Source organism: Capra hircus, chromosome 17 (assembly GCF_001704415.2).
Source record: "Capra hircus breed San Clemente chromosome 17, ASM170441v1, whole genome shotgun sequence".
NCBI lineage: Eukaryota > Metazoa > Chordata > Mammalia > Artiodactyla > Bovidae > Capra > Capra hircus.
In genome coordinates this window covers 327,132-347,973 of record NC_030824.1, presented here as the reverse complement: position 1 = coordinate 347,973, position 20,842 = coordinate 327,132, and the positions used below count along the sequence as shown (strand labels likewise).

The 20,842-nt window shown below is 50.7% G+C and overlaps 1 protein-coding gene and 1 gene segment (V, D, J or C); one reads left to right on the top strand and one right to left on the bottom strand.

The window, feature by feature from the left end:
* LOC102176353 overlaps positions 1 to 20,842 on the top strand; it is a 460,158-nt gene that overhangs the window by 300,063 nt on the left and 139,253 nt on the right.
* On the bottom strand, positions 4,176 to 8,822 carry LOC102175508 (melanoma antigen preferentially expressed in tumors). Its single transcript, XM_013970829.2, is given in 7 exon segments — positions 4,176 to 4,193; positions 4,522 to 5,116; positions 6,296 to 6,797; positions 6,800 to 6,899; positions 7,156 to 7,371; positions 7,373 to 7,486; positions 8,787 to 8,822. Coding segments are annotated over 7 exon segments (1,581 nt in total).

Here is a 20,842-nt window from a genome sequence, read left to right as displayed (position 1 = left end):
GGGCTGGGCTTCGGTCCCCGGTCAACGAGCTACATCCCACATGCTGCCAGGAAGACCGAAGACCCCATGTGCCACAACTAACACCTGGTGCAGTCAAAGAAATTCATTCCTAACCCCCAACACTTTGGAATGTAACCATATTTGGAGATAATACCTTTAACGAGATGATGAAGTTAAAACGAGGTCACTAGGGTGGGCCCTAGTCCAATCTGATGGTTCTCCATATAAAAAGAGAGAGGGGAATTCCTTGGCAGGCCAGTGGTTAGGGCTCAGAGTTTTCACTGCCAAGGGCCCAAGTTCAATCCCTGGTTTGGAAACTAAGACCCAGAAGCGAAGCAACATGGACAGAAAAAAAAAAAAAAAGAGGAAATTAGGACACACAAGACATCAGGCATGCTTGGACATACAGAGACAGGAGGGCAGGAGAATGCAGCTCTGTGCACGCCAAGGAAAGAGGCCTCCGGAGACACCACACTGTCAGCACCTTGATCCTGGATTTCTCGCTTTCACAACTGGGAAAAAAACACTTTCCTGTTGTTTAAGTCTGTAATATTTCTGGTGGCCACCTTAGTACTTTAACACGTTCTTTAGATCAGGGGTCCCTAGAGAGGGCTCACCCCAGAGACAGAGAGGGGGTATGCGGGTGATGACTCAGCTCCCAGGTGATGACTCCCACCCATCAGCAAATGCCCACCCACCCAGATTTTGCAAGATGCAGCCTGCTCCTGGACCGCTTCTTGCAGACCACTGCTGCTAAAGGTCCCCACCCAACTCTCTTTCTGGCCCCAGTTTTTTTTACTTCTCTCCTAGACTGTGAGGGACAGAACGTTGAGAACAGAGCGAGGGCTGTGCTCAAACCATCCTGGATGTGAAGGGGAGTGTGTTTTAACCAAAAAAAAAAAAGGAAGAAAAAACACAGCTGTCCAGCAAAACACACTGAAGCTTATCACCAGATGTACAGAAAAGCCTTCACATGTTGGGTTAGGAAGAAGCAGAGGACATGAGTTCAACCTCATCTGCAGGGAAGGTTTCCAGGAAGGAGGACAGCATGCTTTCTGTAGATGGGTTGAGAGCAGATGAATTGATTGGAAGGCATTTGGGTCCTTAGCCAGGAAAGGAATATGACTGGGGAGGGGGTATGCCGTCCTTCAGCTCTCTACCTCCAGAAGTTTTATGATGTGGGCCGTGGTCACAGGGCTCCCAGAGGTCAGGGAGAGAGGAATGTTTGGTGACTTCATCAAAGCCTGACCCATAGAAGGCAGCCTCTCAGCAGCCAACATCAGACTTCTGGGCCGTCTGCCAGGCTCAAGAAATGACCTGCTGGGAACTCTCTAGTAGTCTTGGAGTGGTTAGGACTCTGCACTTTCACTGCTGAGGGCGTGGATTCTATCCTTAGTTGGGGAACTAAGATCCTGCAAGCTGCATTGGCTGGCCACCAAAAGAAACAAAAAGAGAAAGACATGACCTGTTCCCACCTTTCCTTCCGTGGACAACCCCAAGGCCAACTCCAGTCCAGGTCCATTGCTGTGGTCAAGGAGGAAGCTCCCTGGGGCTTGTGGCCGTGGAGTGACATGTGGTCAACCTGAGTGTCCACCAACGGGGCTGGGCATCTCACAGCAACTGAGAACCCAGTACCCAGGAGATCGGGCCCTCGGGACCCAGGCTGGTGCCTGCTGACCTACAGATCAGGGACGTGTGAGAAGTGGACTCGACAAGGTGGCAGAAAGGCACACCTTTCAAGAGGGCACTCATCCAGGTGGCCAGCCCCGACCCCCTTCCTCCGCCTCTAGGGGAGAGCTTGGTGCTTCCGTTGTTCTTACAAACCTTTTCCTCTTCTACTCTCCCTGTGACAGCTTTATCTCAAGAGACTGTTGGTGTCCATTTGCCCAGTTGTATCTGCAGCCCCATGGACTGCAAGGCACCAGACCTCCCTGTCCCTCACCATCTCCTGAAGTTTGCCCAAGTTCATGTCCATTGCATTGGTGATGCCATCCAGCTGTCTCATTCTCTGTCGCCCTCTTCTCCTTCTGCCCTCAGTCTTGCCCAGCATCAGGGACTTTTCCAGTGAATCAGCTGTTCACATCAGATGACCAATATAGTGGACCTTCAACTTCAGCATCAGTCCTTCTAACAAGTATTCAGGGTTGATCTCCCTTAAGATTGACTGGTTTGATCTCTTTGCTGTTCAAGGGACTTTCAGGAGTCTCCACCAGCACCACAACTCAAAAGCAGCAATTCTTTGGCGCTCTGCCTTCTTTGTGGTCCAGTTCTCACAACCGTACATGACCACTAGGAAGACCATAGCCTTGACTCTACAGACCTTTGTCAGCAGAGCAACATCTCTGCTTTACAACGCACTGTCTAGGTTTGTCGTAGCTTTCCTGCCAAGACGCAGCCGTCTTCTGATTTCATGGTTGCAATCACCATTGCAGTGACTGCGCAGCCCAAGAAGAGGGAATCTGTCCGTACTTCCACCTTTTCCCCTTCCGTTTGCCACAGAGTAATGGGGCCAGACGCCACGATCTTAAGTTTTTTTAATACTTAGTTTTAAGCCGGCTCTTTCACTCTCCTCCTTCATCCTCACCTAATCAGTGCCGAGCATCTGGCTTCTTGCTGCTTCTGCTCTCAGTTCTAATTCCATGAGTGACAAATCATAAAAGGATGGTTTCGCAGCTTACGTGCAAGGGTGGGACAGAGAGAGACCGAAACATAAGGGACCATGACACACTGAAAAACTCAATCAATGACGACTTGCACCACCTGCTTCCCCACAGGATTAAAGGCGAAGTGAAAGTGGCAGTCAGTCCTGTCTGACTCGCCATGACTCCGTGTCCTGTAGCCCGACAGCCTCCTCCGTGGAATTCTCCAGGAAAGAATTCGGGGGTGGGTAGCCACCCCCTTCTCCAGGGGGTCTTCCTGATTCAGGGACTAAGCCTGCGTCTCCTGCATTGCAGGTAGATTCTTTACCATCTGAGCCACCAGGAAAGCTCAAATCAAGGCGATGCTAGTTTCCAGGACTTCCCTAGATCAAAATTTTGGTGGTCCATGCCAGTCCCAGCTCTTTCAATCACAAAAAAGGGGATAGTTGGAGCCTTCCACTCTGAGGGGGTGCTGTTATTTTGCTAAATCTTCTCTGAATCTTAGAGGACTTGGTCTCAGCAAAGAGCTCTGACAGGCAAAGAGAATTAGTTAAAAGCCTTGGTGCTGCCAGGTTGGCAGAGAACCAGGATTTGGAGGAAATTTTATCTTTACCATGTGGCTTAAGGTAAAAACTTAAGGATTAAGATTTTTTAAAAAAGTTACAGATGAATCACACTAAGGAGAAAAATGCCAAGTTACACTCAACACTGAAATATTGAACTCGGAAGTGACTTTTTTTGACGCTCGGGAATGGATTTCCGTCAGCCTTTGAATAAATTGTGTGTGAAAGTTTTTATTAATGTAAAAACAAAATAAAATTTGTGGGGATATTAGTGACATAAAAGCACATTTAGACAATGGATTCAGGGATGTTGGGTCATCTGTTAGAAACTGGAGGCTTCCCTGGCAGTTCAGATGGTAAAGAACCTGCCTGCAATGCAGGAGACCCAAGTTCAAGCCCTGGGTTGAGAAGATCTCCTGGAAGAGAGAACGGCTACCCACTGCAGTATTCTCACCTGTAGAATTCCATGGGAAGAGAAGTCTGGCAGGCTAAAGTCCATGGGGTCCCGAAGGGTCAGATACAGCCGAGCAGTGGGAAGGTGGGCACGGGCTGGTGGGTCCCAGAGGCTCCCGAAGGTCTGCGGGGGAATACCCCCCAGGACTCCGGGCCTGACGTTGCACAGTGAGCCCGTCTTGGCACTGCCCAGGGTCCGAGATGGAGGCCCTGCATCTGCTGGATCCACTGGGGAAAATGCTCGAGTCCAGGGCCTGGGTGGGGGTAGCAGTGAGGGTCCCTGGGAAGAAAGTTCCCTCCAGCGGTGCTCGCTCCTGGACACTTAGCTCGTCCCAGGCCCTGAGGATGCCCCTTGTATATGATGACAGAAGAAACAGCCTCAGAAATAAGTGAGGAGGCGGCTGCCCTGGAAATGAGAACCACAGGGAGCGGGTAAACAGTGCCCTGACCTCCTGTAGCCGATCTTGCCTGTCAGAGAGCATCTAGGCCCCACTCACGCTCAGGCCCTTTTATTAACCACTCACAGGAGAGTCATGAGCTTAAAGGGGAGAATCATGGTCACAATCACGGTCACAGATCACGGAGGACACCGAATGACTGACACCGGAGTTCCCTTTATTTCCCTGTAACAATCCAACACAGGGGTAACGACCCCATCAACCTCCCAAGCCCAAATTCCCCCTCCAAAATTCAGATTCACATTTCTAACTTTGTAGGAACACATCTCTCCAAAAATCCCACCAACCCCTCCCCCCTGCCCACTCTAAATCACCTTTCCTTTTCCTGCATGCCTGGAACAATTGTCTGAAACTGTGGTTTGTGTTCCTTCTAGATGCACTGAGGTCTGGGTGGCAGTGTCCCAGTGCCGGGGTGGGACTAGGCTGGGCTAGGCGGGCGTAGCAGGAGCACAGGATGGGCTGGGTGTCGTAGATGATCTGCTCACCGCAGTGTGGACAGGGGTTGGTGCTGAACGAGACCATGCTGGCCCGCCCAGAAGCGCACAGCAGCTGCTTGAGCCGGGCATGCAGCTGAGCCAGGCGACCCAGGTGCAGGGTACCACGCACATCCTCACAGCTCTCCAGGGGTGCGGGACACAGCACCAGGCTCCGCTTGCTCAGCCCCTCGGTGTGGTGCAGCAGGCTCTCCAGCATGGCCATGGAGATGGGGTTGCTGCAGAAGCTGAAGGTGGTGAGCTGGAAGCAGGGGCTCAGGGAGGGCAGGAGGGCGCTGAACTGGGAGTCCATGATGCCACAGTCGTACAGGTCCAGGTCCTGCAGGGTGGCCGAGGTCCTCTCGATCAGGACCTGCAGGGGCTCCAAGCTGGGGCTGGTCAGGTTGACCCTGCCGAGGCCCAGGTCCTTCAGCAGGCTGATGCTCGGGCACTGCGACAGGTACGTCAGGTCTGACTCTGAAATCAGGCAGTTGGTGATCGACAGGGTCTCCAGAGGGGTCTTCAGGCACCTGGGGAGAGACAGGGCAGTCAGTCCCAGGGACGGAGGTGGCGGGCGGAGGGATGTGGGGAGGAGAGGCCTGTTTCACCGGAACACAGGGCATCTCACTGGCTTCGAGCTGGCCTCTCACCTTCTCGACGGGAAGGCAGGGGGTCTTCTGGGGGGAAGGTCATGCTCACATGGGTATGACCTCCCCCTGCACAAAATGATGAACTATTTTCAATGTGGGAAACAAACAGTAATCAATGTTATATGCCTATTTCAGCTTACTAGGATTTGGTTAGCAGGAATTAAGATGTTTTTACAGGACACGACTAGTTCAAGTTAACAGCAGGCTGCGTGCAGTGGACATGGGCTGGTGGGTCCCAGCAGTTACAGACGATCCCTGGGTGAATATCCCCCAGATATCCGGGGGCCACAGACCATCCATCACCACCTACGATTCTTTTTTTTCTTTCTTTCTTTCTTCTGATTTCTCAGTGAACATATTTATTCCTAATGCTTGGAGTTTGCAGCTGCCAAAAAGGGAATCAATGCAACTCATACAGACAGATTAGGCTGCATCCTCTCAGCTTCTCTCACTGTGTTCAAGGCAGAGCGATAACCTGTTACTGAGGATTTCCTATGTATTCAGAAGTCTTAGAGGAAAATAATGATTATAATTTGGACTTAAAGAGATTGGAGCCACTTCAACAATGATGCTCATTTGAATTTTTCTCTTCTCTGGACTGCTTAGGAGCCACAGTTTTCCCCTCCTGATCCCTTCTTGTCATCTCCAGAATCACCCACTTCCCACAGCTCACCTGGAGCCTAAAACAGCTCAGGACAGAAGTGGCAGGTGGGAGGGAGAGACAGAGCTTTGGACTTCTTACCTCACGCCTGATGGACCAACGTCCTTCTCGCTTAGTTATCTGTCATCGTCTCAGCTAAGACATCAGTCTCTCGCAAAGAGTTCCCAAGGGCATCACACCTGACCCCCGCTATGCGGACTCCCAGCAAGAAGTCCCCTTTGACAGCATCTAACCTGGGCCACGCCTCTGACCCTGACCAGGAAGGTGACCTGACAAGACGCCTGGGGACAGAGCAGCGGCATCCTGAGGACTTCCGAGCGGCCCAAGCACCCTGGCAATGTCCCCAGCGGGCACGAAACGAGAGAGGCCCGCTCTGGTCTGAGGAGCTGGCGCCTCACCTGAGCACGTGGTGCAGCCGGCCCTCCAGGAAGATGGAGTCCAGGCAGAGCTCCTGCAGGTGGGACAGGCTCAGGAAAGGGGAGGTGAGCTGGCCGACGCAGTGCTCCTCCTGGTCGGGGGCGGTGTGCGGCAACACGTGGCCGTGAGACAACAGCAGCCGGCGCAGGCTGCCCATCCGGCCCAGGTGCGACACAAACCTGCCCACCGTGGCCAGCTTCCAGGTGCAGTTCACCTCCAGGTCCTGGACGGAGTCCAGCCGCACCAGCTTCAGGATCCTCCTGATGCTCTGCGTGGGCATGGCGAAGACCCTCAGCTTCTGGCAGCGCAGGTGCAGCCGGCCCCTCCTCTGCTTGGCCTTCTTCAGCAGGTAGCTGAGGATCTCGTCCAGGGTGTCCTCCTTGAGCCACAGGTCGACCAGCACCTCCATAGGGGCCCGCGCCGGCTTCAGCCCCACCTTGGAACCCTCCACCCTGCGCCTCTTCTGCATGGGCTGGGCTGGCTCGGCTCCAGCAGCGAGGACATGCTGGCCTTGATGCCGGATGACAGGGTCCAGAAGTCCTGGTGGGCGTTCCAGCGCAAGTCCAGCACCTGCAGCTTCACCGCCTGTGGGGCCGCAGGGAACACGCAGAGCTATGCAGAGGCCGACGGGCACCGGGACCCCGCGGGGGCTCTGCACTCCACACACCACAGCTCCTCCGGCTTCCAGGCACCCCTTGGTCCCCACTTTAAGGGACACTGGGGGGCCCACGTGCCTTTTGTCCCCTCTGCCCCTGAACCAGTCCTGTACATGGGAATGCCTGTTCCCAGGTGACCCCTCATCCTGCCCTGGCTGCGTCTTGCTCACACTCCCAGGCTCCACCAGTCTGCCAGGTCGACCTTACCTGGGGCCGACCTCCTGAGCAAGCAGGACGTCCAGGCCTTCGAGTGCAGCCTGGAAGGTCTCCAGATGAGGCTGGTGGTCCTTCATCACGGACCCCAGCGGGAGGCAGGGGAAGGGCCACGCCTTCAGGGCCTAGGTGTGCCTCCCGGCAAAGGCCGCCGTAAACAGCAGTGGGAAGAGCTCGATGGGCAGCTCCCTCCAGGGCCGCAATGGCCAAGGCCTCATTCCGCAGCAGGCTCTGGCCAGCCAGCTCCAGGAGTTGGGGCGGGGCCCGGACGCCCACCCTGAAGAACCTACTCCGGAACGAGTCCTGGGGGGATGGCAGAGAGCAAGGGGTGGAGGGGCCTCCTCCGGCCAAGAAACCAGGGAGACCCTGCTGTCCCTCCACCCTCAGGGAACCCAAGGCAGAGTCAGAGACTTCCTGTGGCCACAAAGTCACAGCTTTGGCCCCACTGGCACCAGGACAAGCATCTCTCCAGGCAGCAACAAAGGGACAAGGTGACCTCTTGCCCCATCCCATATCTACCGGCTGCTGCCTTTAATCCCAGCCCTGCTGGCCGGTAGATACCTAGGAGTCTGACAGCTGACCCCACTCTCTTCGGAGAAAGCTTCTGATTATTACTCAAGGGCTGAAAACAGGAATAAGGAGTTTAGCCCAACACGGCCTGTCTCTAAACTCCAGCCAATAACTCACGCAATGGGTGCTGTTATGTCACTTAACAAAAAGATGTACCTTTCACAGTGCGTCTCTTCTACAAATGTTATTACCATTCGGTTCAGTGGAGCAAAGTTCTCACATTCGGAACAAAGCCTCCACTCTTTAAAATATTCTACAGGTTTTTTTTTTTAATTCCATGGAATTAAAAAACAGATTTTAGCTTTTAAAACAAAAAGAAACCCCAAAAACCGTTTAAGCTAGTAAAATCACGAAACTATAAAATGATATGAACTATAATCACTGGTAACAAACTAAAATGTAAAATGTCACCCCAAAATCCCTAATTAGATGCCTTGCATTGAATCAGTCCAGTGAGGAGGACTCTGCTGTCGCTGCAGAGGCACGAGTATCCCCACCAGGGAGCCATGACCCCAAACGCTGCTCGGCGCGGCCCCCTCCCCTCACTCTCCCCCCGCCCTATCCCATGCCTCCCACCCCCCCTGCCAAATTCTATTTGGTTAAGAAATATTGTAACGGTCTGTACAATCGGCGACAATCAGAGAAGAAGCCAAACTGTCTGGGATAAAGGTAAAACTGCACGTAGAAGCGAAAGCAAGGCGTGCAACTGCCAACGTGACGGAAAGGCGAAGAAAATTCTCAGCAGGATCCTGGCCAGCGTGGCCTGTCCCATGAAGGCCCCGGCAGGGACGGCTGTCAGAGCCCGAGGCGCCAGCGTGGGGCAGTGTGCTCAGGCCTGAGTCCCTCTTCTCCTTCCAGGACATGCTTTCCAGATTCCGGCTGCAGTTTCCATTTCCGGCTAACGTGCTGTCTTACTATCTTACTACTAGGTCCCCATCCAGCTAAGGCTGAGTGGGTTTTTTACTTTCTCACTACATACAACTGATGGGATCCTATGTCTGTTCACAAAAGCAAAATATAAAAGAAAACCAACCTGAAGGTACATTCATTGGGGGAGTCTGGGCCACATCAAAATCACCCAAATGGTCACGTTCAGACAGCTTTGTGCGGATGGTGGTGTCACCCCAGAAGGAAAAGAAACAGATTAAGATTCCCGAGTATCACACTGTCACTTATCATTAGGCCAGACAGCGAAACATGTGCCCATTCGCGGGGGAGCAGAAGATTCCCGAGTATCACACAGTCACTTACCTTTACGTCAGACAGCGAAACACGTGCCTGTTCGCGGGAGAACAGAGGTGTGATGGAGGGATGCTGGGTCCTCCAGATTTGGAGGGTCCAGGTTCCCTTTAACTGGTCAGGTCAAACTGACACCTAAGAGCTGGCCAGGACAACAGAGGGACCAGACATTTGTAACAAAACCAAGGAAAGTACCCAAGAAAAGTGTGTTTTGTTTGGAAGAATTCAAAGCCTTTCTTAGGCTAGGCTTGAGAAATTGCCAGCAGACGGAGTGGCTAAAAAGGAACCGGGTGGATCCCTTAAACCCAAGGCAAACCCAAGATCCATGCTTCCTCCCTCCCTGGAGGCAAAGGGCATTTCCTCCCTGAAGCTAGGAGATTAAATTTAGGACTGTGGGTTAGGAGAGGGTGGAACTGTTTTGGCTGGCCAAACCTGGGACACACATTGTTCTGCCTGAAAGTCACTGAGGGCTTAGGACTGTGGGGTCTCCTGAAGGGAAATAAATGTGGGCCAAGGACACAAATCCATGTCAGCAAATGGCTACAACCAGAGGCTCAGGTGTCCCCCTGCACATCCCAGCCTGGGCTCTGTCCAGCGACCTGTACCCTCACCATGACCTTCAAAGGCTCCTTCCCAAGTGTAGTGGGTAACCTGACGTTCCCTCAGTATGCAAAGAGCCTTCGAAATCCTCACGCCTCACCCCTCTCCCTCCACTAAGGCTTCACTTACAGATTCTGATGGGAGCTCAAATTAACCCACAAATACAATTCAGTTTTTCCTTTGCTCTGATTAAGCACAAGTAGCAACACAGACTTTTCCCCTGGGAGGTGCAAAGCCTGCATCGAAGGGTCTGGGGTGAAGCCCCTGCTAGGCTGGCTGACACGCTGGTTCTGCTGCGGTCTCAAAACACAGACGGACGGAAACTCTCCACCGGTGGCTTTGTGAGGCCCCAACAGTTCTTCTATTTGGAGGGCGAGAAGGCCTTCCCTGAAGGATACTCTCAGTTTAGTCGCTCAGTTGTGTCCACTCTTTGCGACCACATGAATCGCAGCACGCCAGGCCTCCCTGTCCATCACCAACTCCCGGACTTCACTCAGACTCACGTCCATCGAGTCCGTAATGGCATCCAGCCATCTCATCCTGGGTCGTCCCCTTCTCCTCCTGCCCCCAATCCCTCCCAGCATCAGAGTCTTTTCCAATGAGTCAACTTTTCACATAAGGTGGCCAAAGTACTGGAGCTTCAGCTTTAGCATCATTCCTTCCAAAGAAATTCCAGGGTTGATCTCCTTCAGAATGGACTGATTGGATCTCCTTGCAGTCCAAGGGACTCTCAAGAGTCTTCTCCAACACCACAGTGCAAACACATCAATTCTTTGGCGCTAAGCCTTCTTCACAGTCCAACTCTTACATCCGTACATGACCACAGGAAAAACCATAGCCTTGACTAGATGGACCTTAGTGGGCAAAGTACTGTCTCTGCTTTGGAATATACGATCTAGGTTGGTCATAACTTTTCTTCCAAGGAGTAAGCGTCTTTTAATTTCATGGCTGCAGTCACCATCTGCAGTGATTTTGGAGCCCCCCAAAATAAAGTCTGACACTGTTTCCACTGTTTCCCCATCTATTTCCCATGAAGTGATGGGACTGGATGCCATGATCTTCATTTTCTGAATGTTGAGGTTTAAGCCAACTTTTTCACTCTCCTCTTTCAATTTCATCAAGAGGCTTTTTAGCTACTCTTCACTTTCTGCCATAAGGGTGGTGTCATCTGCATATCTGAGGTGATTGATATTTCTCCCGGCAATCTTGATTCCACCTTGTGTTTCTTCCAGTCCAGCATTTCTCATGATGTACTCTGCATAGAAGTTAAATAAGCAGGGTAATAATATACAGCCTTGACGTACTCCTTTTCCTATTTGGAACCAGTCTGTTGTTCCATGTCCAGTTCTAACCATTGCTTCCTGACCTGCATACAGATTTCTCAAGAGGCAGGTCAGGTGGTCTGGTATTCCCATCTCTTTCAGAATTTTCCACAGTTGATTGTGATCCACACAGTCAAAGGCTTTGGCATAGTCAATAAAGCAGAAATAGATGTTTTTCTGGAACTCTCTTGCTTTTTCCATGATCCAGCGGGTGTTGGCGATTTGATCTCTTGTTCCTCTGCCTTTTCTAAAACCAGCCTGAACATTGGGGAGTTCACGGTTCACGTATTGCTGAAGCCCGGGTTGGAGAATTTTGAGCATTACTTTACTTGCATGTGAGATGAGTGCCATTGTGTGGTAGTTTGAGCATTGTTTGGCATTGCCTTTCTTTGGGATTGGAATGAAAACTGACCTTTTCCAGTCCTGTGGCCACTGCTGAGTTTTCCAAATTTGCTGGCATACTGAGTGCAGCACTTTCACAGCATCATCTTTCAAGATTTGAAACAGCTCCACTGGAATTCCATCACCTCCACTAGCTTTGTTCATAATGATGCTTTCTAAGGCCCACTTGGCTTCACATTCCAGGATGTCTGGCTCTAGATTAGTGATCACATCATCATGATTATCTGGGTCGTGAAGGTCTTTTTTGTACAGTTCTTCCACGTATTCTTGCCACCTCTTCTTAATATCTTCTGCTTCGGTTAGGTCCAGACCATTTCTGTCCTTTATCGAGCCCATCTTTGCATGAAATGTTCCCTTGGTATCTCTAATTTTCTTGAAGAGATCTCTAGTCTTTCCCATTCTGTTCTTTTCCTCTATTTCTTTGCATTGATCGCTGAGGAAGGCTTTCTGATCTCTTCTTGCTATTCTTTGGAACTCTGCATTCACATGCTTATATCTTTCCTTTTCTCCTTTGCTTTTTGCTTCTCTTCTTTTCACAGCTATTTGTAAGGCCTCCTCAGACAGCCATTTTGCTTTTTGGCATTTCTTTTCCATGGGGATGGTCTTCATCCCTGGCTCCTGTACAATGTCACCAACCTCATTCCATAGTTCATCAGGCACTCTATCTATCAGATCTAGGCCCTTAAATCTATTTCTCACTTCCGCTCTATAATCATAAGGAATTTGATTTAGGTCATACCTGAATGGTCTAGCGGTTTTCCCTACTTTCTTCAATTTGAGTCTGACTTTGGCAATAAGGAGTTCGTGATCTGAGCCACAGTCAGCTCCTGGTGTTGTTTTTGTTGACTGTATAGAGCTTCTCCATCTTTGGCTGCAATGAATATAATCAATATTATTTCGGTGTTGACCATCTGGTGATGTCCATGTGTAGAGTCTTCTCTTGTGTTGTTGGAAGAGGGTGTTTGCTATGACCAGTGCGTTTTCTTGGCAAAACTCTATTAGTCTTTGCCCTGCTTCATTCTGCATTCCAAGGCCAAATTTGCCTGCTATTCCAGGTGTTTCTTGACTTCCTACTTTTGCATTCCAGTCCCCTATAATGAAAAGGACATCTTTTTTGGGTGTTAGTTCTAAAAGGTCTTGTAGGTCTTCATAGAACTGTTAAACTTCAGCTTCTTCAACGTTACTGGTTGGGCATAGACTTGGATAACTGTGATATTGAATGGTTTGCCTTGGAGACGAACAGAGATCATTCTGTCGTTTTTGAGATTGCATCCAAGTACTGCATTTCAGACTCTTTTGCTGACCATGATGGCTACTCCATTTCTTCTGAGGGATTCCTGCCCACAGTAGTAGATATAATGGTCATCTGAGTTAAATTCACCCATTCCAGTCCATTTTAGTTCCCTGATTCCTGGAATGTCGATGTTCACTCTTGCCATCTCATTTGACCACTTCCAGTTTGCCTTGATTCATGGACCTAACATTCTAGGTTCCTATGCAATATTGCTCTTTACAGCATCGGATCTTGCTTCTATCACCAGTCACATCCACAACTGGGTATTGTTTTTGCTTTGGCTCCATCCCTTCATTCTTTCTGGAGTTATTTCTCCACTGATCTCCAGTAGCATATTGGGCACCTACTGACCTGGGGAGTTCCTCTTTCAGTATCCTATCATTTTGCCTTTTCATACTGTTCATGGGGTTCTCAAGGCAAGAGTACTGAAGTGGTTTGCCATTCCCTTCTCCAGTGGACCACATTCTGTCAGACCTCTCCACCATGACCTGCCCGTCTTGGGTTGCCCTGCAGGCATGGCTTGGTTTCATTGAGTTAGACAAGGCTGTGGTCCTAATGTGATTAGATTGACTAGTTTTCTGTGAGTATGGTTTCAGTGTGTCTGCCCTCTGATGCCCTCTTGCAACACCTACGATCTTACTCGGGTTTCTCTTACCTTGGCGTGGGGTATCTCTTCACGGCTGCTCCAGCAAAGCACAGCCACTGCTCCTTACCTTGGATGAGGGGTATCTCCTTACTGCCACCGTTCCTGACCTTCAACATGGGATAGCTCCTTCCTAGAAATGGCATTCACCAAACTCCTTCCATCCCCATCAGCAGCCAGAGATGTGGGTGTCCCTTAAATAGAGTTAAAACCCTAAAATAGGGTTAAGTTGGAATGTGCCTTGTAGGTATTTTGAGTTGACCAATCACCTTGACCAATCGGCTTCAGGAGCTCAAGATAATCATCAACAAAGATAATCATGAAGTCCCTGATTGAGGAGCAGCCATGGTGACAGTGAAGACAGCGAGGAAGACATTAAGAGGCAGCGGCAGGACTACACGGAGGAGCTGCACAAAAAGACCTCAGGACCCGGATGCGCACGATGGTGCGATCGCTCACCTACAGCCAGACATCCGGGAATGTGAATCCAAGTGGGCCTTGGAACGCATCACTACGAACAAAGCTAGTGGAGGTGATGGAATTCCAGTGGAGCTGTTTCAAATCCTGAAAGATGATGCTGTGAAAGTGCTGCACTCAGTATGCCAGCAAATTTGGAAAACTCAGCAGTGGCCATAGGACTGGAAAAGGTCAGTTTTCATTCCAATCCCAAAGAAAGGCAATGCCAAACAATGCTCAAACTACCACACAATGGCACTCATCTCACATGCTAGTAAAGTAATGCTCAAATTCTCCAACCCAGGCTTCAGCAATACGTGAACCGTGAACTTCCAGATGTTCAAGCTGGTTTTAGAAAAGGCATAGGAACGAAAGATCAAATTGCCAATATCCGCTGGATCATGGAAAAAGCAAGAGAGTTCCAGAAAAACATCTATTTCTGCTTTATTGACTATGCCAAAGCCTTTGACTGTGTGGATCACAATCAACTGTGGAAAATTCTGAAAGAGATGAGAATACCAGACCACCTGACCTGCCTCTTGAGAAATCTGTATGCAGGTCAGGAAGCAGCAGTTAGAACTGGACATGGAACAACAGACTGGTTCCAAATAGGAAAAGGAGTACGTCAAGGCTGTATATTGTCACCCTGCTTATTTAACTTCTCTGCAGAGTACATCATGAGAAACGCTGGACTGGAAAAAGCACAAGCTGGAATCAAGATTGCTGGGAGAAATATCAATAACCTCAGAAATGCAGATGACACCACCCTTATGGCAGAAAGTGAAGAGGAGCTAAAAAGCCTCTTGATGAAATTGAAAGAGGAGAGTGAAAAAGTTGGCTTAAAGCTCAACATTCAGAAAATGAAGATCATGGCATCCGGTCCCATCACTTCATGGGAAATAGATGGGGAAACAGTAGAAACAGTGTCAGACTTTATTTGGGGGGCTCCAAAATCGCTGCAGATGGTGACTGCAGCCATGAAATTAAAAGACGCTTACGCCTTGGAAGAAAAGTTATGAGCAACCTAGATCGTATATTCCAAAGCAGAGACAGTACTTTGCCCACTAAGGTCCATCTAGTCAAGGTTATGGTTTTTCCTGTGGTCATGTACGGATGTGAGAGTTGGACTGTGAAGAAGGCTGAGCGCCGAAGAATTGATGCTTTTGCACTGTGGTGTTGGAGAAGACTCTTGAGAGTCCCTTGGACTGCAAGGAGATCCAATCAGTCCATTCTGAAGGAGGTCAACCCTGGGATTTCTTTGGAAGGAATGATGTTAAAGCTGAAACTCCAGTACTTTGGCCACCTCATGCGAAGAGCTGATTCATTGGAAAAGACTTTGATGTTGGGAGGGATTGGGGGCAGGAGAAGGGGATGACCGAGGATGAGATGGCTGGATGGCATCACGGACTCGATGGATGTGAGTCTGAGTGAACTCTGGGAGTTGGTGATGGACAGGGAGGCCTGGCGTGCTGCGATTCATGGGGTTACAGAGTCGGACACAACTGAGCGACTGAACTGAACTGAACTGAACTGAAGATGACCGTGGCACTTTCCACCAGTACCTCATGTAACTTTCAGAGAGAATCCAAAGTTCACCCCTGGTTTCCTTTCCAGTCTGGTCAGCCTGAGCCAGCCAAGGCAGGACTCTGTCATGCTCCACAAAGGAGTAACCAGAGGACCCACTTGGGCGAATATGGATGGATGGACGGATCTGCCCCACTGAACATTAGGAAGAGCTAGCCAACTTCACAGGGACTTGGGGAAACAGGAAATAGCAGAGGTCTAAGCTTGGGATGTTTCCATGGGAACTCAGCATCGAGGAGATCTAAGGATGCAGGAGGGACCAGTGTCTTCAAATGATCTAAAAATGGGAAGTATCAGCCAAAAGTCTTTTTGAGCGAGGCAGGGGACAGGCCTCTGTCCACCTCCAGCTCCACAGAGTCTGTGCAGAGGACTCACTGGACACAGAAGCACTAGGGGCTCATCTGCATGAAGACGTGTTCTTCCTGCCCAGTGTCAGGTCGGCCCAGGACGACTCCCAGGACCAAGGTGTGAGTCAGCCTGGGGAGCATTTCTACCTGTTTGTGCATTGCACGGGCTGGTGCAGCCTCTGAGCTCGTTTCGGGGTGGGAAGAGCTCATTCCCTCTCTAGTTGCAGAATTCCTTCTGCGACTGCAAAGCATCTGCCCCCAGGGCCTTCCTGGGGGTCTTCGGAAGGCATCTGTGCCCAGAGAGGCACTAGAAATGCTGGAAGATGACCTTTCTTGGCTTTTGGAGAAAGACCACAGCCTGGCTGGTCCTCAGAGGCCCCAGACTGACAAGAAGCTCTGGGGACCCAGCCTCCAGCAGACGAGATCCCACCTGGAGTTCCAGCATGTCTGCCCTCCCTCCACTCTGGAGTCAGATCTCTTCTCACCCTGGAATAGTCTACTCTCTCTATGGGCCCTCTCTTCCTCTTCCTGTGCTTGGCAAGACCGAGTCAATGACATCTAGACCTAAACAAAAGAGGCTCCCTCCTCCTTCCTCCCCAGTGAAGACTTGCCAGATATCTAGGTCACCCTAACTCGAGCCAGTTACTGCTGAGGGTGGTGCTTCTAGAGGCACAGCAGTAGGGTGGAGTGGGTGGGGGGTGGGAGGTTGAGGGTCCACTCCAGGCAGGTGGGACTGCAGGACTGGGTAGGGGGTGGCCCAGAACAAGGGGGAAGAAGGAAATGACAGCAGAACTAGGGCCTGGTCTCCTGGCTCTCAGAGCTGCATCTCATTTGCTGGAGCGGTGTCGGGATCACTGAGGGCACTGCCACCTGCACCTGAGGGCTGGGAGCGTCCCCAGGTGGTAGGGACAGAATAATTGAACAGAATGATCAAACAGTTAGCTCGATGCTCCATTAGGGAACTGTAGATAGAGAAGAAACTTTACGGGGTTTGGGAGCCCACAATAAGACGAATGACACTCAAGAAAGTAATGGGAAAATTCTGAAACGTGTAGGCTTGCTCGATTCATAAAGCAAAACAAGTTGCTTAGCATCAAAGCCAGCTTGGCTTGCTTAAATCAAGCCAACTTGCTTAGCAACAAAACCATGCAAAAGAAGCACGAGAGATGGCCCCAAACCATAAAACAGTGGTGGCGTGAGACTTGCATCCTACCTAGTGAGCTCCATGAGTTAATAACCCCCAGAACATACTCTTTGGCCCCTAAGCCATGTTCTTTCCAGAATGCACCCCCGAGAAATAAAACGATAGCAGAAAACAAGACCTACAACCTGCCCAGTGGTCATCAAGGTAATGACCCCCCAAAAACAGGCTCTGTAGATACAAAACACAATCGCTTATGGAAAGGTGACTTTTCAAAATGAAAGACCTGCGTTGCACTGAGACCTGAAGATATTTTTCCCAAGTAATATGACAGGGAAGTCTCGTGTGCTGCAGTCCATGTGGGCGCAAAGAGTCAGATATGACTGAGCAACTGAACTGAACTGGACTATGATAGTCCTAGCCTGGCCATAGACAGCGGGCCAAGTAAATTTCCCTGCCCTACCTGGGGGAGGCACCAATGACGGAAACGTGCTGTCTACTCAAGAAAAAGATCTTCCCCCGCTCCCCTCTTCCTCTGATTGTGAAAGTCTAACTGAGGACTTAGGGCAGCACAACGCTTGTGAAACTTCCAAGTGTCCTACTCGAATAAATCACTTCTTTTCTAGCACTTCGCTTCTCACCTAATTTCTTTCTAGTATTAAGTATTAGTTGCTCAGTCGTGTCTGACGTTTTGGGACCCCATGGACTGTAGCCCACCAGGCTCCTCTGTCCGTGGGATTCTCTAGGCAAAAATACTGGAGTATGTTGCCATTTCCGACTCCAGGGGACCTTCCCGACTGAACATAAAGGAGACTTCATTAATGTGCAGTAGAGGATACCCCCGGCTAACCTGTTACAGACAACTGCCTCTTGAGTCTTTAAATTCTGTACCAATTCTATACCTCTACGTTGTTTATTTATTTAGGTTTTAAGGTGAATGACCTGCGGCTATTTGTTCCATCATGAGACATAAAGGACTGTGGGGCCAGAGCTCTTTGGAGCGGTGGAAACAGCACCTCATGGTTTCCCAGGGTCCGACTCTGTTTCTCTTTGCCTAGGGGAGATGCCAGTGGCTGCCCCCACTTCCTACCTCCAAGGCACAGGGAGGGAGCACCGAGACTGGACACACAGATGAGAGAGGCGCAGAGAGAAGAGGGCGCGGGCCGCCTGGGTGTTTCTGATATTCACGAAGTGGCTGGGGGGGCATCATTCCCGGTGACCGGGAGGGACACCTCGTGAAACTATCCTGTTCATCTAGTGAGATGTGTGAGAGAGGTGACACAAGGGAGGCAACACAGGCACAATGAATGCTGTTTTATGTCAGATATGAAAGTTAATAGAGTCAACCTAAGACTTCTCATCAAAACGAAAATGCTTCCCTATTTCATTTTGTATCCATATGAAATGATGAATGTTCACTAGACTTACCGCGCTCATCACTGCAGGATGGATGTAAGTGGCCTCATGATGCTGAACCCCTTAAACTTACACAGGGCTCTATGTCAATTCTATTAATATCTCAGTAAGACTGAAAAGAAAAAAAACAGTCATGATCTTCCACTCAGAGTGTCTGAACAAACGAAAAGCAGGCAAGCCTCCACAATGATGACAGGCAGAGCTGCTCTGTAGAGTGGAGCAGGGCCACCAGGGTGGCCGCTCATGCTGGGAGTGCAAAGCCAACCTTCATAATCTAAGGCACGCTTATGACGTTCGGCCACGGCCACTCCTTGTCTTTTTAAAGTCAAGAACCCTGTTGCACTGACTGTTGGAAGCGTTTGTTGTTCAGTCACTCAGCCCTGTCTGACTCTGAGACCCCATGAACCTTGGCACACCAGGATTCCCTGTCTTTCACTGTCTCCCAGAGTTTGCTCAAACTCATGTCCATCAAGTCGGTGATGCCATCCATCCATCTCATCCTCTGTCCTCCCCTTCTCCTCTTGTCTTCCATCTTCCCATCTTTCCCATCTTTCCAATGAGTAGCTCTTCGCATCAGGTGGCCAAAGCCATGGAGCTCCAACTTCAACATCAGCCCTTCCAATGAATATTCAGGGTTGATTTCCTTTAGGATTGACTGGTTGTAAATGTTTACAGAGATAAAAATAGTACAGCTTATTTTTTAGTACTCTGTGATCTTAAGCATTGAGAATTAAAGTGTTTCATTTCTTGGCAAAAAAGTCAGCTAGGAGTCCTCTCAACTCTGCTTCCTTTCTTCTCAGCACATAACTTTCAACTGGGGGTGAGGATCTTTCCAATGCATGACCTGGCCAATTGTCACCCTACTTCCTAAGCCTGGATCTGCTTCCGACGTCTCATTCTTTGCGCTTTCAGGCCTGACACTATCTCCAAGTTTCTTTATCACTACCAAGTGAAGGAACACTTGCCGGCATCACTGCCTCTGAGACATCTTCATTTCTTTTGTCACAGACACACTCTTTATTCAAGTTTTTCCAGGGGATGAGGAATGAGAGCCTGAAGCTGGATTCTAAATAAAAATGACAATACCTCGTATTTGGCAGAATTTAAATCACCAAGGGTTTCACTTTCCTCATCTCAGTTTCTTTCTCAAAAGTGGAAAATCGTCGGCAGGGGCCTTACTGTGCTTTTTCCTTTTCACAGGCAAGGGCTGGGGCTCAAGAGAAGGCCACGGAGAGTGCCACGGGAATGAAGCCTCTGCCAGGGCCAGGGCTCCCTAAGCCATCCCTGGGCCAGTCTGGTAGGGCAGTATGCCCAGAAAAGTCTCTGAGGACTGGAATACCCTACTCTGTTTGTGGGCAGTGAAAAGGCTAGGAACTACTAGAGCACAGAACAGGAGCCTCCTTTCGGGGGACACCACCCACCACAGTCTAGGGACTCAGCAGGTCTGTGGGTACTGCCAGGTCATCCAGGAGGATGGGGCAACGGTGCAACCTTTGGGGACAAATCCAGAAAGGCCTAGATTTACCCCTTACCTCAGCTCAACAGCCGTCCTCCAGGGCTCAGGCTCAGGCCATCTCCCAGGAGGAAAGCTCCCAGTACTGCCTGCCCTCCATAGGGGAAATTAGGTAGATTCACTGATGGGGTGTCACCGGCAGGATCTGGGGAGCAGCTGTGCACAGAGGCCCCTCCCACAGGTGAGGCAGGAGATATGAAGGGTGTGGGGACCCTGGTCCGGTGCCGTGACTGCAGAAGCAGAGCTCTGGGACTCTCCGCTGTGGCCTGAGCTCTGACCACTCTGTCTGCACAGGAAGGGGACTGGCGGGCAGCCCCAGGCTGACGGTTTTCTCCCTCTGCCCTGAACCCCCCTGGATTCAGGACCTTGACCTCTCCTCTTTGCACATCTTCCTCCTCTCCGGGTCCTGGCCCCAGTCTGTCCTGACACACGACACTCAAGAGTCTGCAGCGCTGGGACAAAGGGTCCGCATATTCTGCTCTGGAGACAGCAGGGACACTGGGGGCTCCAGCCAGGTGTGCTGGGATCAGCAGCGCCTAAGGGCTACCCAGCACCTCCAGTGCATAACGTCGTCCTTGCCCTTGGGGCCCCGCTCCATTCTCCATTCCACGTCTGGCCACACGGCCTTCTCCAGCTGCAGCTAGAGGACTCACTCTGTTGCCTGAGTGCTTTCTTTCCAGGAGCACCTCACTCCCAGGGGTCCCACACTTAGGGAGAGCAAAGCTTCCCTGGGCTCACCACCCAGCCCTTGCCCAGTACCACACAGAGGTCGAGTGTCTGGGGTCTGAAACCAGCCTCCCAAGCACAGGTTCTGAACTTAACCGTGGCTTCAGGAATGGGTCTCCAAAACGCTGCAGCTGCCTCTTCTAAGACAGCAGCAAGACCAAAGCTCTCTTAGGAAAATGACTTGGGAAACTAAAGGGTGCTCATCCTCCTCCTGCCCTGAGGGCCTCAGGCCGCAGACGCTACTCAGCTCCACGATGACCAGCACGGAGCGGGCTCGCGAGGTGGCGAAGGGACCAGCTTTCCTGAAGATGACGTCCACCCGCACGGGTTCAGCTCCCAGTGGCCTCAGGTCCGCAGACACCTGGTTTCCGTGTTCTCCTTCCCTCTGTCACCCGTGTCCACCCAA